This window comes from Miniopterus schreibersii (assembly GCF_964146895.1).
Source record: "Miniopterus schreibersii genome assembly, chromosome: 3".
Lineage (NCBI taxonomy): Eukaryota > Metazoa > Chordata > Mammalia > Chiroptera > Miniopteridae > Miniopterus > Miniopterus schreibersii.
The window spans coordinates 96,536,181-96,551,154 of NC_138103.1; the positions used below are offsets into that span (position 1 = coordinate 96,536,181).

General features: G+C 35.4%; 1 protein-coding gene across 2 annotated transcripts in view; it reads right to left on the reverse strand.

Annotated features, from left to right (window-relative positions):
* Window positions 1-14,974, reverse strand: part of NUP155 (nucleoporin 155) — a 50,933-nt gene that overhangs the window by 22,239 nt on the left and 13,720 nt on the right. For both annotated transcript variants that reach the window (XR_013998492.1, XM_081133023.1), the window contains exons 9-19: window positions 14,681-14,772; window positions 12,557-12,654; window positions 11,905-12,057; window positions 9,053-9,153; window positions 6,010-6,180; window positions 4,264-4,374; window positions 3,809-3,903; window positions 3,343-3,431; window positions 2,815-2,877; window positions 1,972-2,119; window positions 804-870 (exon numbers count right to left, since the gene is read on the reverse strand). Coding sequence is in view for 1 of the 2 variants with exons in the window: in XM_081133023.1 (XP_080989149.1) it covers window positions 804-870; window positions 1,972-2,119; window positions 2,815-2,877; window positions 3,343-3,431; window positions 3,809-3,903; window positions 4,264-4,374; window positions 6,010-6,180; window positions 9,053-9,153; window positions 11,905-12,057; window positions 12,557-12,654; window positions 14,681-14,772 (1,188 nt within the window). In the remaining variant the exon portion in view is untranslated. The remainder of the gene's footprint in view (window positions 1-803; window positions 871-1,971; window positions 2,120-2,814; window positions 2,878-3,342; window positions 3,432-3,808; window positions 3,904-4,263; window positions 4,375-6,009; window positions 6,181-9,052; window positions 9,154-11,904; window positions 12,058-12,556; window positions 12,655-14,680; window positions 14,773-14,974) is intronic.

Sequence of the window (14,974 nt, forward strand, 5' to 3'; positions counted from 1 at the left end):
GTCTGGAAGACCTATCCAGTGAAGTCAGTGGGGTGTTCAAGTCCCCAAGTATGACAGTATTGCTGTCGATCTCTCCCTTAAAGTCCTCTAGAAGTTTTTTTTATAAATTTAGGTGCTCTTATATTGGGTGCAGATATGTTTATCACAGTTATATCCTCTTGCTGGATTGATCCCTTTAGTATTATGTATGACCTTTTGTGTCTCGTTATGGTCTTCATTTTGAAGTCTATTTTATCTGATATGAGTATTGCTACCCCAGCTTTTTTTTCATTTCCATTTGCATGGAACATTTTTTCCCATCCTAGAAAAAGTTTAAATAAATTGCATTCATATTCCGCATTAAAAAAAATCTTACCACCTGAATTTATGATAATATAAAGTTGTACAAGATGCTGTCTCAAAGTACTCTAGAATGTAGGCAAGAACATGGAAAGTACTACTGGGGTCCATGGACTTTTCAGGCATGAAAACAAAATAGTTAAATAGTAGCTTTGAGCAACATTAAGTATTAGGACTCACTTTAAACAAGAATTTTATGAGGGAGACATACTATTATTCTCAGTAGTAAGGTATCAGGCTCTGAAATGTTAAGAAATTTACTCACCTGTTAATAAGTGTTAGAGTAGAAACTTATCCTAGGGATTGGACAGTTTATTGGACAAGTACACAAACACATACATAAAAGAATAATCATTGCATCTTGTTTATAACACCAGGAAATGTGAAATAATACACTCATCCATTAATAACATAACCTGGTCACATACAAATAACAGGTAACTATTATTACACAGTCCACTTACCGCAGTGATCTCTCTGCTGCCGCTCTTGAATACTCTTTCCACAACTAAACTAGCATCCCAGATATTTCTGGAACAAAAAATGTCTTAATAATTATGCTGCAGTTGAACAAAAATCATTACAATACATAGTAAATTCCTTTCTATGTATTTATTAAACTATAGCAATGGTTTCATTTAACATTTTACTAAGTTATCTGGTAAAAATGAAAATAGGAAAATTTCAAAACCTGATCTAAGTTATTTAAATAAAATACTGCTGTGGAAATATCAAAAGGCTCTGGGTAATAAATTGTAAACAAGGAAGCTTATACTGCAAAAACAAATTTATAAAGGGGTTCTGTACTGTTTCCAATTTTTAAACCAATAATTAGAATGAAAGCATACATTTCAAATCTAAGAAAATTATATACTAGTTATGAAAATTGACTAGGTAATACGGTAGACTGACTACAAAAGTGGCTGTTATTCTTTATCCCTCCTTATATTTAACCCTTTACAGTATAACTCTGCTATTCTCATAATGAGGCATCTATTTCCTAATGTTTGAATCTGGGTTGGCCTGGGTTGGCCAAATAAATGAGGTGGAAATGCTGACAGGCCAATCCTGAGCATGGACATCGAGAGGCTCTGCAAGTTTCCACTCTCTCCTGGAACCTTGCTTCCACCAGGTGACGGTGAATAGTCCCTGGCTAGCCTGCAGGAAGGCGAGAGACCATGTGGAGAACAACCCAGCTGTTCCAGCCAAGACCACTCTAGACCAGCATAGGAATATGACTGGGAACACATGAGAAGCCAGCCCATGGTCAGAGAGTTTCTTCAACCTCACAACTCATTGCACATGCATGAGTGAGCCTAGCCGAGACCAGGAATGTCTAGCTGACTTGCAGACACATGTCACTGAGTTATGGGGTGCTCTGTAACACTATATATTATATGTACAGAGGTATATTTTGAAGACACATATATATGTAACATAGGAACAAATACATATGGTTAGATAATAAAAAAGCTGAATGACAGAAAACAATCATATTAATGGACAAGTGAACTAAAACTCTTGGTACAATTTAATAGGAATAAATGATCTCCCAAGTATAGAATTAAAAATATTCAATGACAGAAAGAAGGATAAGGTAAGAAATAGATAACTAGTCCATGAAAAACTTACCCCATGATTCGAGAAAAGTAAATGTATATGCCGTTGTGTTTTCCAGAGTACACAATCTCTGGCCCAGCCATATAGCTCATACTTGCAGCCGGAATGGCTGGATTTCCTGAGGCACACACTGGAGTCGACATGACAGGAGGATGCACACCTTTGTACACGCATAAGAAAAACAAATCTTAACATTTAAACATAAACACTCAGCATTCTCAACAACCCAAGTCTGTTGTATCTAGACACATAGGAATAAATATTTATAAAAATACTGAAATAAACAGATATTTAATTTGTTTTTTCTTGACAGAGAGACTTAGGCTTAAATGGGTGCTGCCAGGTAGGCTTTTTAAGGGCAATGCAGCCGAAAAGGAAGGCAGCTTACACTCTCCTTTGGAAGCAAAAGTGAACTAACTATAGATTTCATGCTGGTAATTAAATTTTGGTACCCAAGTAAGGGGCTCTCCAGCTCCTACTAACAGTGTTCCTAAGTAAAAGCATTCACAGCCAAGGCCAACGCTTGCTTGGGTGTCACTTCTTCTTCAATCACTCGAGAGAGAGAGGAGACGAGAAAGAGAGAGGAAAAGAGAGAGATTTGTGTTCCACTAATTTATGCAACCATTGGTTGATTCTTGAATGTGCCCTCACTGGGCATCAAAGCTACAACCTTGGAGTATGGGGACAACAATCTAACCAACTGAGCTGCCTGGCAAAGGGCTGGATGTCACTTCTTTGAAATTACATTATGTTAAAAGAACAGGGCAATTTTTTTCACACCAAGCATTAAAGGTAAGACACAGTGTTAGCTCTTCAAGAAGAACAGTTGTAATCTAAAAGGAATCAAAGAGGTACCTTGAGATGGTGTTCCCAAAAAGGATGGATTTGGATATGGACCACCGCCAGGAAAAGGGGAACCTAAAAGGAAAGAATATAGAGATTATAAAATAACTTCCCAGATTCTGAATCTGTTAAAAATTAGACACAGAAGCTGTTTCTGAGCATAAGAGTGAGGAATGGACCACTTGTAAGGTATTCAAGAACTAGGGACTCAACCCTTTTCCCAGTAATTCTCTAACAGTCCCCACTTTGGAAAACACGGAGATGTAGTTTACTTACCGTTACATCATTCATCTCCTTCCTTCTGAATAAATAACAAATGAGTTCTGTAAGTACTGTTGGTTACATCTTAGTGTGTTCCCTAACACACGTCAAGAACTCAGTAGCAATATATCACTTTTGAGAGTCAGGTATATTTATAATCATTTACCAGTACAGTACCAGTAAATACAAGAGAATGAAAAGCTTTGTCCATTAAAATACGCCATGAGGTTTCTAAAATTCACAAGATTAGAAATAGTTAATTCAGTATTTCATACTCACTAGCATAGACAGGCGACCCCAAGATGGGACCAACATTACTTGGCGTAGGGAGAGTGGCTGGAAACCTCATCTGAGCCTCACCACCATACCTACAGATAGGAACAACACAGACTGAGTTTATTCAGTGAGACCACCCACCATAAAGGCTGGAATTGTTCTAAGTCCTGCTTAGCTTTCAAAATAAAGCTTTAAACACTAGAGACTTTAATATATTGTGTTTAATGAAATACTGGGTGGGGCAAAAGCAAGTTTACAATTGTGAGTACATGAAACAGACAGAACAATGGGTAACAATGCAGAGACTGTGCTAATTGTCCGCTTCTATTAGCATTATAATCTTTCCAGAGTTTACCTTTTTGCAAATGAATTTTAGTAACTCAGCAGTTTGACAAGCACTTAAACTGTCACATTCACCAATGCAACCATTTAGAAAAGTGGCCAAGAACAAAAGAAAACTGACACACACCTGAAGAAAGCCCGCGTGGCCCAGGCAGATACTTCTCTATCACATGCAGCCGTGGAACAAGCAAGGATAAGGCAAGTTGCACAAGCCTGGTCTTCCTGTAAAAAATAGTATCTTCCTTTATATTAATCAAACATTCAAAAAGAACTGTCTAATGCTGTATCCAGTGTTTAAATCTGTGCCTAGCATATAGCAGGTCGCAATAAATATTTGCTGACTAAATGAAATCAGTTGACATGAAAAAAGAGCAGTAAACACTATTGGTTTTAAGCTTATAGTGAATTACTACGGCTCCCAAATATCAGGACATATATAGTGGTTAATGTAAAGAAAGGGGGATTGGTAAAATTACCTGTTAATTACAGTACTTTTGGTCCTAACACATATAATTTGCCTATCTTTTCCATTGTTTCATTGTTTAAATTATCATCACATTAAAAAAAAGTCCAAATAATTACCTGATGCAATTTAAAGAACCTTTCAATTTCTTCTCCATCTCCACCCACATTACTCACAAGTAGATGCCTCAGTTGATCTACTGGTCTAAGTTTATGAAACATAAGACTCCCCTAAGAAGTTAAAAAAAACAAAACATGAATAATAAATTTACCAAGTTTGGTAACAACTCACCCTGTTATCTTATTTAATAAGATCAATGAAATAACAACAATAAAATAGCTTCAAGAATACAAAGTAAACTGGTCAAAAAGAGCATCTACATTTCAACTCCCCACCTATACTAGACTACATATCCAAAGAAATTAGTAAGAAAACACTGCTGTCAGACACACATCATATTAGTGCAGCACGTGCTATTACCACGCATAAGATAAAGGTTTATAAAATGTATGTCTAAGAGAGCCAGCACATTTTCACTTACTTTTTTTTTTGGCAGGGGTCAGTGTTTTGTTATTAAATTTAGACAGTTCTGATATAGGGTCAAGTAAATACTAGGTTTTATGGTAAAAGCTGCCCTGCTAACCAGAAGATTAAAGTTAGATTATCCATTAATCATGTTGGCACAAGCATGTTCATTTAGAATAAAAATGAAGCTGGATCTTTATTCATACCTTACACCAAGATAAATTCCAAACAGGTCAAAGATTTAAAGGACAATATTAAACTATTAGAGTACTAAGAGAAACTATGGACGAATTACTTCATGAATCTCAGAGTGAGAAGTTTTTTTTATCACATAAACCCTAAAATAACTTGAAAATTTCAACTACTCACAAATTTATCCATATGGGAAAAATCTCAATAGACAAAATCAAATGACAAACTATGGAAAATATGAAACTAAAAATCACAAAAAGTTAATTCCTTTGATACACAAAGAGCTTCTATAAATTAAAAAAGACAATTCAACAGAAAAGTAGGTTACAAAATAGAAATAGTTCACAGAAAACTAAGCACTTAAAATGACAATCTCACTCTTAAGAAGATGGCATATTGTACATATAGAGGATGTAAGGAAACAGACACTTAACATTATGCATGTATACAGGGAAGTCTGGCAGCATCTATCCAAATTACACAAGCACATACTCTTTAGCCCAGCAGATGCAATTCTACAAGCAAAATGATATATACAGCAAAAGATGGGACATTAACTGGAGCCTAGTTCAATGCGATCCATCCACATAGAGGAACACCTTTCAAACATAGAACAGAGTAAGAAAGAGCTCTACCACTTAGTTTTGATATACAGAAAGCAAAGTATAATACAGTGTGTGTAATACGCTACCATTTGTTTAGAAATCTATCTGTACTGTTTGTAGATCTGTCTCTGGAAAGATGCAGATACTGGTAACAAGGGGACCTGAACTGGAAGGGATTTTACTTTCTATACCCCTTGTTATACCATTTGAATTTTGTCTATGCAGCACTATTCAGAAAATGTTAAGAAAAAATTTTAAATAACTTAAGTAAGAACAATAAGAAATAAACTTGGCTTATTTTATTTAATTTATGCTGCTGAATAATGGTGACAGAAAAGCTACAAAAGAAAAACCATAACACTATAAACAGCAAGTTCTCATTGTTGAATTTTTGACTTACAAACTATTTCTTTCTTAATATTTTAAGAGAAAATATTCCTAAGTACTTAAGTAAATGACTACCAAGCAACTACTGCAGAATACAGGAACATTAAATATTGCTTCTGTGCTTTCTGTCTTCACCTTAACAGACCATGTACATACCTGTGCTGAGAGGAGAACAAATTTCTTTGGAGGCAACATGTGCTGCTGCACAACCACCGGTGAGTCAGTTATTGGAATATGATCCTTATTTAAGGGTGTAATTATTTTATCTACTTTCAATTCATCTATTGCAGAAAGAGCCCAGGAATGACCATCAACACGGGTAGTCATCTATGTAAAAGAAATAATCTTTTTATACTAATATTACTGAAGTTAATATTAAGGAAAACCTGTAAAAAGGAAATGTTATACAGACAATCTGTAATTAAGTGTAGAATTTCATAAATTAATACATTAACAAATATTCTCAAAAGTCTATATTTAATTTTCTACTGTCTAATTCTTTCATTCAGGCATCTTCTATGATAACAAATAATCTGTCCATACCAAAGGATAAAGGCAAAATTTTCCTAAGGTAAACTGTAAATAGTATTTACTAGAGTTACAGTTCTTTCTATAACCAAACACTAAGTATCTTCCACATTTTTCCAGGACAGACTGATCTATACTGGTAGGTTCAGTGCTTATATTTTGTTGACATGTAGATTTCTGCTCTCCTCTGAAGTTATATTTGCTTTCTAAGCTAAGATGCTCCTTTAAAAAAGTATTTCAATCTCCTAAAATTCTTTTATTATAAAAATTTCAAGTATCCAAAAATGTTAAAAGTATAATAAATGTCCATATGCTCAATACCTAGATTCAACAAGTGATAGAATTTTGCCATATTTGCTTTCTCTCTTTCGACAATTTTTTCTTTCACTGAACCATTTGAAATTTATAGATATATGTCACTGCTAAATACTTTTGCATGTATCTCCTAAAAATAAGGATGTTTTCTTATATAACCATGATACTATTATAACATTTAAGAACATTAACAATTCTCAGTACATCAGTTTGAAGCTTTGTTCATGTTTGTCCCCTGCCATTATAAATAAAGGCACATGCTGTTGTCCTTTACTGAGTAGAAAAAAAAATTTAATAGTTCTCTAATATAATATCCAGCCAATATTGAATTTCCCCATTGTCCCAATGTCTTTTAGAGGTGTTTTGGGGAGACTAGAATTTGGCTAAAGTTCATGGACTATATTTATATTTGGTGGTTTTAAAAAAAAAGTAGTCCATACTTGTTTGAGATGAACTCAAGTATTATACAAACAAAATATGATGTATAGTATCTGTTCTAAAGAAAAAAATAGTTGGCCCTAGCCGAGTAGCTCAATTGGTTAGAGCATTGTCCCAATACTCCAAGGCTGTGAGTTCAATCCCCTGTCAGGGCACATACAAGAATCAACCAATGAATGCATAAATAAGTGGGACAACAAATCAATGTCCCTCTGCCTTCCCTTCTCTCTAAAATCAGTAAATTAAAAATTTTGAAGTTAAAAAAAATAGTTAACATCTACTGAGTGCTTCCTCTGCACCAGACAGTGTTCTGAGTGCTACATACATGAATTCACTTAATCCCACAATAACCCCATAGAGGTAGGTACTACTATAACTATTACATTCAAGGAAACTGAGGGCCAGAGTCATGTTAAGACTTTGAGCCACAGCTTCGAGGAAATGGAGCCAGAATTCAAACTTTCAACCCCTAACACTCTACTACCATCAGGACAGAGTTTATATCTTACTAAGTTCTGAATCCTCAGTCTATCACTGTATGAGACATACATAGTAGGTGCTCATTAAAATTCAGAGAATAAAGGAATTTGAGAAAGGTGTTCCTTGCCTCTATACCAGCCTCATGCCCCTACCCCAGCAACTTGGTCCATGTCAGAAACCTGGAAGAGCCGTTTCAAACCATGCACCCATCCCTGGGGGTTGGGTTCTTCTCCCTCCTATCTATACACTTTTTCCCACTCGCCCTAACCAGAAGCGCTTAACGTGGAGAAAAACCAGGAAGCAGCCAGTGACAGCTGGAAGCAAATGCCTTTAAAGAAATGGGTCCAAAGAGAGAGTATCAGACATTCACACCCGAGTGGGAGTTGGTTTATGTGGTTTGATCAGCACCTTCTCCGGGCAGGCATCATGGACTGTGCTAGGGCATCTAGGGGGATAGATGGGGGTGGGATAGGAGACACCAAGGGAAGGGAGCAGATGGCCTCCCTGGCCATACCCCCTCAGGTCCTCATGGGCTGGGATGGCAGGCCAGATGTGGAACTAGGCTAGGACAGCTGGGGTTGCACTTCTCACCCAGAACTTCTACATTGACTCCATAGAGTATGTGGTGGTATTTGCTTTTAAAACACAATTATTTGGTGTGTGTGTGTGTACATTTGGTTATGTGGGGAAGAGAGAGGAAACAAGATGAGGAAAAGGTTGGTAATTCGCTGATGTGGGGCTCAAGCTACCATTTTCTCTATTCTTGTCTATGTTTGAAAATATCTCTTAATTAAAAATTTTTTAAAATTTAGGCAGAATGATAAATTAAAAAGATCGCCCGGCCGGGCGTGGCTCAGCGGTTGAGCGTCGACCTGGGTTCGATTCCCGGTCAGGGCACATGCCCGGGTTGCGGGCTCTACCAATGACTCTCTCATCATTGATGCTTCTATCTCTCTCTCTCCCTCTCCTTTCTTTTCTCTGAAATCAATAAAGATATATTTTTAAAAAATAAAATAAATAAATTAATTAGTTAGTTAAAAAGATCATTAGATCTTTCTAAGTTATAAAGATCATTATATATATAAAGATCATTCTAAGTTATAACTATAATGGATGGCCTCATAATAACTAAAAATACAATACATTTAAATGGGACAAAGCTAATTTCAGAAAACATGTATGCATTTTCAGGCACACTATGCAAAACATTCTACAAGGGTTTTAATGTTTACTTTAATGATATTTTTAGTGAGTACCATGACCTCTAACCTCACAGGAAAAACAAAGAATTAACAGGATACACCTTTTTTCAATATGATTTCTAATCATATGAGATTTTTAGAAGCAAAGAGTAATAAATCCGAAGATAAAGTCTTCTAATTTTATTCCTCACTTAAAATTACATAAAAAGTTCTTTACAATTTTCAGGATAACTTACCTGGGTTTCCATCATTGGTTTTTGGAAAGGAAATGTATCATGGTTGACACACCACAAAATGTCATTATCTTCATTTTCTGAGGCTGCCATCAGTAGAATGCCTAAAAGTTTAACATACAAAATCTTATGATGCCAAATACTATGCATCCCAAATAACCTTAATATTAATTATTAACATTAATATATATACAGCATTAATCGTTATAAGTAAATAAGTTACAGAAATAAACAAAAATAAATCCCCTAAGAGGACATACAATTATTGGTAGGGTAGGATCATTAAATGTTCCAGATCTTACACTGTATTTCTTTCAAGTAAACACTTATTTTTTTCAAATTTCTAAAGTTAGAATATATTTTCCCATCAGTGGATTTATCAGTTTAATTACTAACTTTAAAAAACATGTTTAATACATAAAAAATGCTGTGACTTACAATCAATGGTATCTAATATTCAATGAAATAGACTTCATATACTAGTTAATTCAAACATATCATAAATAATAATGATGAAGTTCCCAGTTGAACAGCAGAGATAAATATACTATAAAAGCATTATCTCAACACTAGCTGATATTACAGTTTGACTTTGAAATACATTCTCCTGTGCTCACTTCTAGCTCCTCCCACTAATTTTCTCCCTTTATAGTGACTTGAGTCCATTCACTGGATGGTTGTAGGTGATGGGATCATAATTAATTGATAAAATGTATAACCAGCCTGTGAAAAACTGAGAGTAATTTATATCAAGGTGGTAGAATAAGGTTTCTTAAAATTTAGCATATACAAGTTTGGAAAACTTCAATTTGACTGCGTCATGCACATAATTAAAACTATAATATTTTTTTCTCAATACACTTCTAGCTTTGAAACTTAATTCTAGCCCGGCCGGGCATGGCTCAGCGGTTAAGCATCAACCTAGGATCCAGGCCATCAGGGTTCGATTCCCGGTCAGGGCACATGCCCGGGTTGCGGGCTGCAGCCGATCAATGACTCTCTCATCACTGGTGTTTCTAGCTCTCTCTCTCCCTCTTCTTTCCTCTCTCTGAAATCAATAAAGATATATTTTAAAAAAAGAAAACCTTAATTCTATTCATAAGAGCATCAAAAATAATAAAATACTTACGAATGCATTTAAGATGAGCAGGATTTATACACAGTACAATGTACACATATCATTCTAAGAAATTAAAAGTCTAGCAAAAAGATATCCCATGTTCATGGGTTACAGACTTAATACTGTTAAAATGGCAATATCCCCCAAGTTGATCTACATTTTCGACTACCAAAATCCCACCTATGCTTTAGAAAAACCTGGCAAACTGGATACAGCTGGCACAAATGAAAATATGTACACACAAAAACCTGTGCATGAATATTCATAGCAGCCAAAAAGGAGAAGCAACCCAAATGCCAATCAAATGATGAATGGACCAATAAAATGTGGTACAAACAATGAAATATTATTCAGCAATGAAAAGAAATGAACACAGGGGGTGGAGGGAATGAGCAAAAAAGAAAAAGAAGAGAGAAAGAACTCATGGACACAGATAATAGCATGGTGATTGTAGGGAGGGGCAGGTGGAAGAGAGTATAGGGGGATAAATGGTGATGGAAAAAATTAAATTAAAAAAATGAAATGAACATGCTACGTTACGTGGCAACCTTGATAGCATTATGCTAAGTGAAAGAAGCCAGTCATATTTTGTCTGATTCCATTTATATGAAATGTCCAAAATAGGCAAATCTACAGACTAAGAACATAGATTAGTGATTTCTGAAGGCTCAGAAAAGGGAAATGAGGGATGGGATGGGGTGGGAAGGGGGAGAATAGGGAGTAATTGCTAATGGTACAGGGTTTCTTTCTGGGTTATAAAAATGTTCTGGATAAGTGGTGATGGTTGCACAACTGGGAATAAACTAAAAACCACTGGGTTGTACAGTTTATTTTTTATTTTATTATTATTTTTTAAAATACATCTTTATTGATTTCAGAGAGAGGAAAGGAGAGGGAGAGAGAGAGATAGAAACATCAATGATTAGAGAGTCATTGATCGGCTGCAGCCCACAACCTGGGCATGTGCCCTGACCAGGAATTGAACCCTGATCGCCTGGATCCTAGGTTGACGCTTAACCGCTGAGCCACGCCCAGCCGGGCCTGGGTTGTACATTTTAAAAGGCTAAGTTTTGTAGTATATAAATTGTATCTTAATAAAGCTATTATTTTAAAATGCTGAGGAAAGTACATATATTATAAATTTAAAAATTTATTTGTAAAGGAAAGTTTTATTTGGATGTTAAAAAATAAAATGTTGGAAAAAACATTAGAATAAGCAAAGAAAAGGTTTTAGAATGGTTAGAAAATCAAAACATTTTACAAATGCTTTCTCATCATTGGAAAAAGCATGCAGATTTTTCAAGTTTTGAAATTTAACTAGAATTTAATTTTTCTGTCATCAAGATTTCAAGTTGTTCCAGAAAGAACTCTCCATATCCACAGACACAGCAGGCATGGTACTGGAAAAGTCTTTTGAGTTTTCCTAACTGTCCTGGAGAAAGAGAGTTCAGATTCTGTTGCAGTGGACATAACACTGACTGTGACCATTGAGTTTATATACAAGACTAATAACATGTTAAAAAGTACTTATATATTTAAAATACTATAGTTTTTCTATATTTACCAATTGAAAATACTTAAAACATAATATTAATATTAAAAAGTTCCTAGATAAGAAACCCAAACATTCTAAATTTTATTGAAAAATCTCTTTATTTTCAAATGCTTCAAATGCACTCTAATTTCAATAATTTTAAGAATCCAATCTTCGGTATGACAGTGTTTCAGAACTTACCTTTACTGTAGAGAGCTTTATGTACTTTTGAAGGCTTTTCCACTGTTGAAGAAGCTGAGAATCCAGGAGGTAAGCGGACGTGAACCAGTGTCAATGTATTAGGTCGGGCTAACGGCTGTCTGAATGGACAGGTGCTGAAATATAACCTTACACCTGATGATGGGGTAAAATTATAAATCAGTAACAGAAAACGAAAGACCTGAGGTACATGTGTTGTTATTAACGCAATTCCAGAAAAAAACAGAAAACTCTGTTAAAGCTACACATCACTTTCCTGACTGGTCTTAAATTACCAGGGTACTACCAGTAGAAGTGGATTTCTATGACAATATTACCTGAAATTAAGAGGTGAATCAACAAATTTCAGTAGAAAGAGCCTACAACTCTAAGCCATGGGAGTCTCTATTCCAGTTCAGGCTCTGTCACTGAACGTTAGACACTTCAGATTTTATGTCTGGTTTTACATCTATAAAATGAGCAGACAGAACCAAGGAATCTTCCAATTTTTAAAATCCTTAATTTTATAGATTATTAATATGGCTTTATAATTGATACAGAAGTAAAAATTCCTCTCATATTTCTAATCATAAATTTCCAACTCTGAGGATTAAGTTACAAAAACAATAGCAAACATATAAATAAAACAACATACCGGCATGTGTGACAGCCAACAACTGACAGTCGAGTGACTCTGAGTTTTCGATTACCGCTATTTGAACAATTGGTTTAAAAACAGAACGATCTATGGTCCTAAAAGGAAGGAAAAAATTGTATGTAGTATTTTAAATATGTGTCCAGGAACATTTTCCACCAGCAATTTTACATGTCAAAATCTGCTAAAGTAGTTTACAACTAACTTCTCAGGAAAGTAACACAATAGCAGCAAGAACTGGCAAAAACCCTTCAATGTTCGTTGTTTACATTAGTTAATACTGTTAAGAGTAACCTTTTTTCAAAGACATAAAGCAAGGCTAAATCCATTGGGTAAATGGCTAATGGGAAACAAGATGTTCTCAGAGCGTCAAATTAGCACTGTAAAGGTTACCACTAATTAGAAAGGGGGGAAAAAAATGAACCTTTATAATGAAGAGATCTGGTGAACACCATCTTAACCAACTGTTCGATAGTGGTAAAATGGTATTATGCCTCCTGATGTAATGTTTTAAGAAATTCACATTACCTGTGTCATACTAGCTAAAAAACACTACCTTGAATCTAATAAGGAAAAAAAAGACAAATTTAGAAAATTCCTGCCCCTCCTTCTCTGATGTCAACATTTTGAAAAAAAAGTAAACTAAATTCTGTTCTAAATTGAAAAGACGAATAATTAACACAATTCATGAGCTCTGACTGAATCTGGAAAAAAGTGGAAAGAAAAAGAGGTATAAAGAATTTGGGGGACTATTAAGTAATTTTAATATGAACTATATAATTACGAGATAATACTACAAAATTATTAATTTTTTAGGTGTGGAATTGACATTGTGCTTATGTAAGAATCTTAGGAGATGGAAGATGAGGACTTAAAGATAAAAGTCATGATATCTGTAAGCCACTTTACTTTTCAAATGGCTCATAGAGAGAGTGAGCAAAAGAGGCAAATGTTAATAGGTGAATTTAGAGGGATGGAGGAAGGTGGGTGGGTGGAGGGGGAGAGAGTAACCAAAGAATTTAAATGCATATATGCACAACCCAAGGACACGGACAATGGTGGGGAGAGGGACTGGGGACGGGGAAGGGACGGGGTGGAAAGGGTCACTGGGGAGAAAAAGGGACATCTGTAATATTTTAAACAAAAATAAAATTTAAAAAAAACACAAAAAACTCAACTTCCAGGAATTACAAACGTGTAACTCAATGGCATTAAACTCAATCATTAAATAGTAAAAAAAAAAAAAAAAAAAAGAGGATACCCGTTTTTACCATGCTGTTCGTTTAAGTTTCCTGTGGATTTGAAAAACTGCCAAAAAAAACTTGGGGGAAGAGGAAACCCTTTGTTTCAGATTATCTGCCTTGGGAATTTTTTGTCACTGACAAAGAAAACGTTGATTTTTACGAGGTTATCTGCATGTAGCAATAACCAGGCACACAGGTAACAGAAGCTGAAAATCTGAGCCTTTGCTATGTGAAGACTTTCGTAGCTGAGCTAAACCAGCTGTGATATAAGTGCAGTGTACTGGGTCAGAAGCCTTGGCTTCCAGCTTGGGTTCCAGCATTTATCAAGGAGCCAGACTTCAGGCAAATCACAACATCCTTGTAGTTTATTTCCTCAAGAGTGCAACGAGGGGAGCATTTGAGATCTCGCTCCCCAGCATGTTGTCAGGTTTGGCTCAAATAAACTCCTAGAAAAATGTTAAGAAAAGAATATAATGTGGACAATACAACTGCAAAGGCCTCCATTTCCAAACTGCACTTGTGTCAATTATCAGATCAACTAAACTTACACTACATAGGCCTGTAAAAAAGGGGTAGCAGTTGTAAGGGGGAACTTTCAGACATGCAGTTTTCTAGATATAACACTTAAAATGCCTGTACAGGCCACCTAGTTTCACAGGAAAATACATGTCAAGCTGTATTTTACACATTAAAACCAGTCTATCTTGTTTTAAAACATCCAACATAAGAATAAAAGAGTCTCTAGCAGCTCTATTTCAAACATAACTTCAATGTTCCGCATCTTTAGAGATGCTACGAGAAGGAAAAAATTTTAGTATACTATACATGAATAGCATAATGTGCCTGCAAATGAAATGTCTGACAATAAATGACGTATCACCTCGCAATGTTTCCAGCAGCAGAGACGATAGAATTCTGTGACACTGAGGCAACTCTGCTCATTCCTTGTCCATCACTGCCCAAATCATAAACCTGTAAATAAAAAAATACACTCACTGAAACATGACTATAGCCTGCATACATTCTATGAAATAAACTTTTTCTCTTTATTGTTGACACTATTGTAGACATCCCCGTTTTACCCTCCCCGTTCCCTCTGTCCATCACCACACTGTTGTCTGTGTCCATGGGTTATGCATATATGTTCTTGGCTAATCCCTTCGCCTTCTTTCAT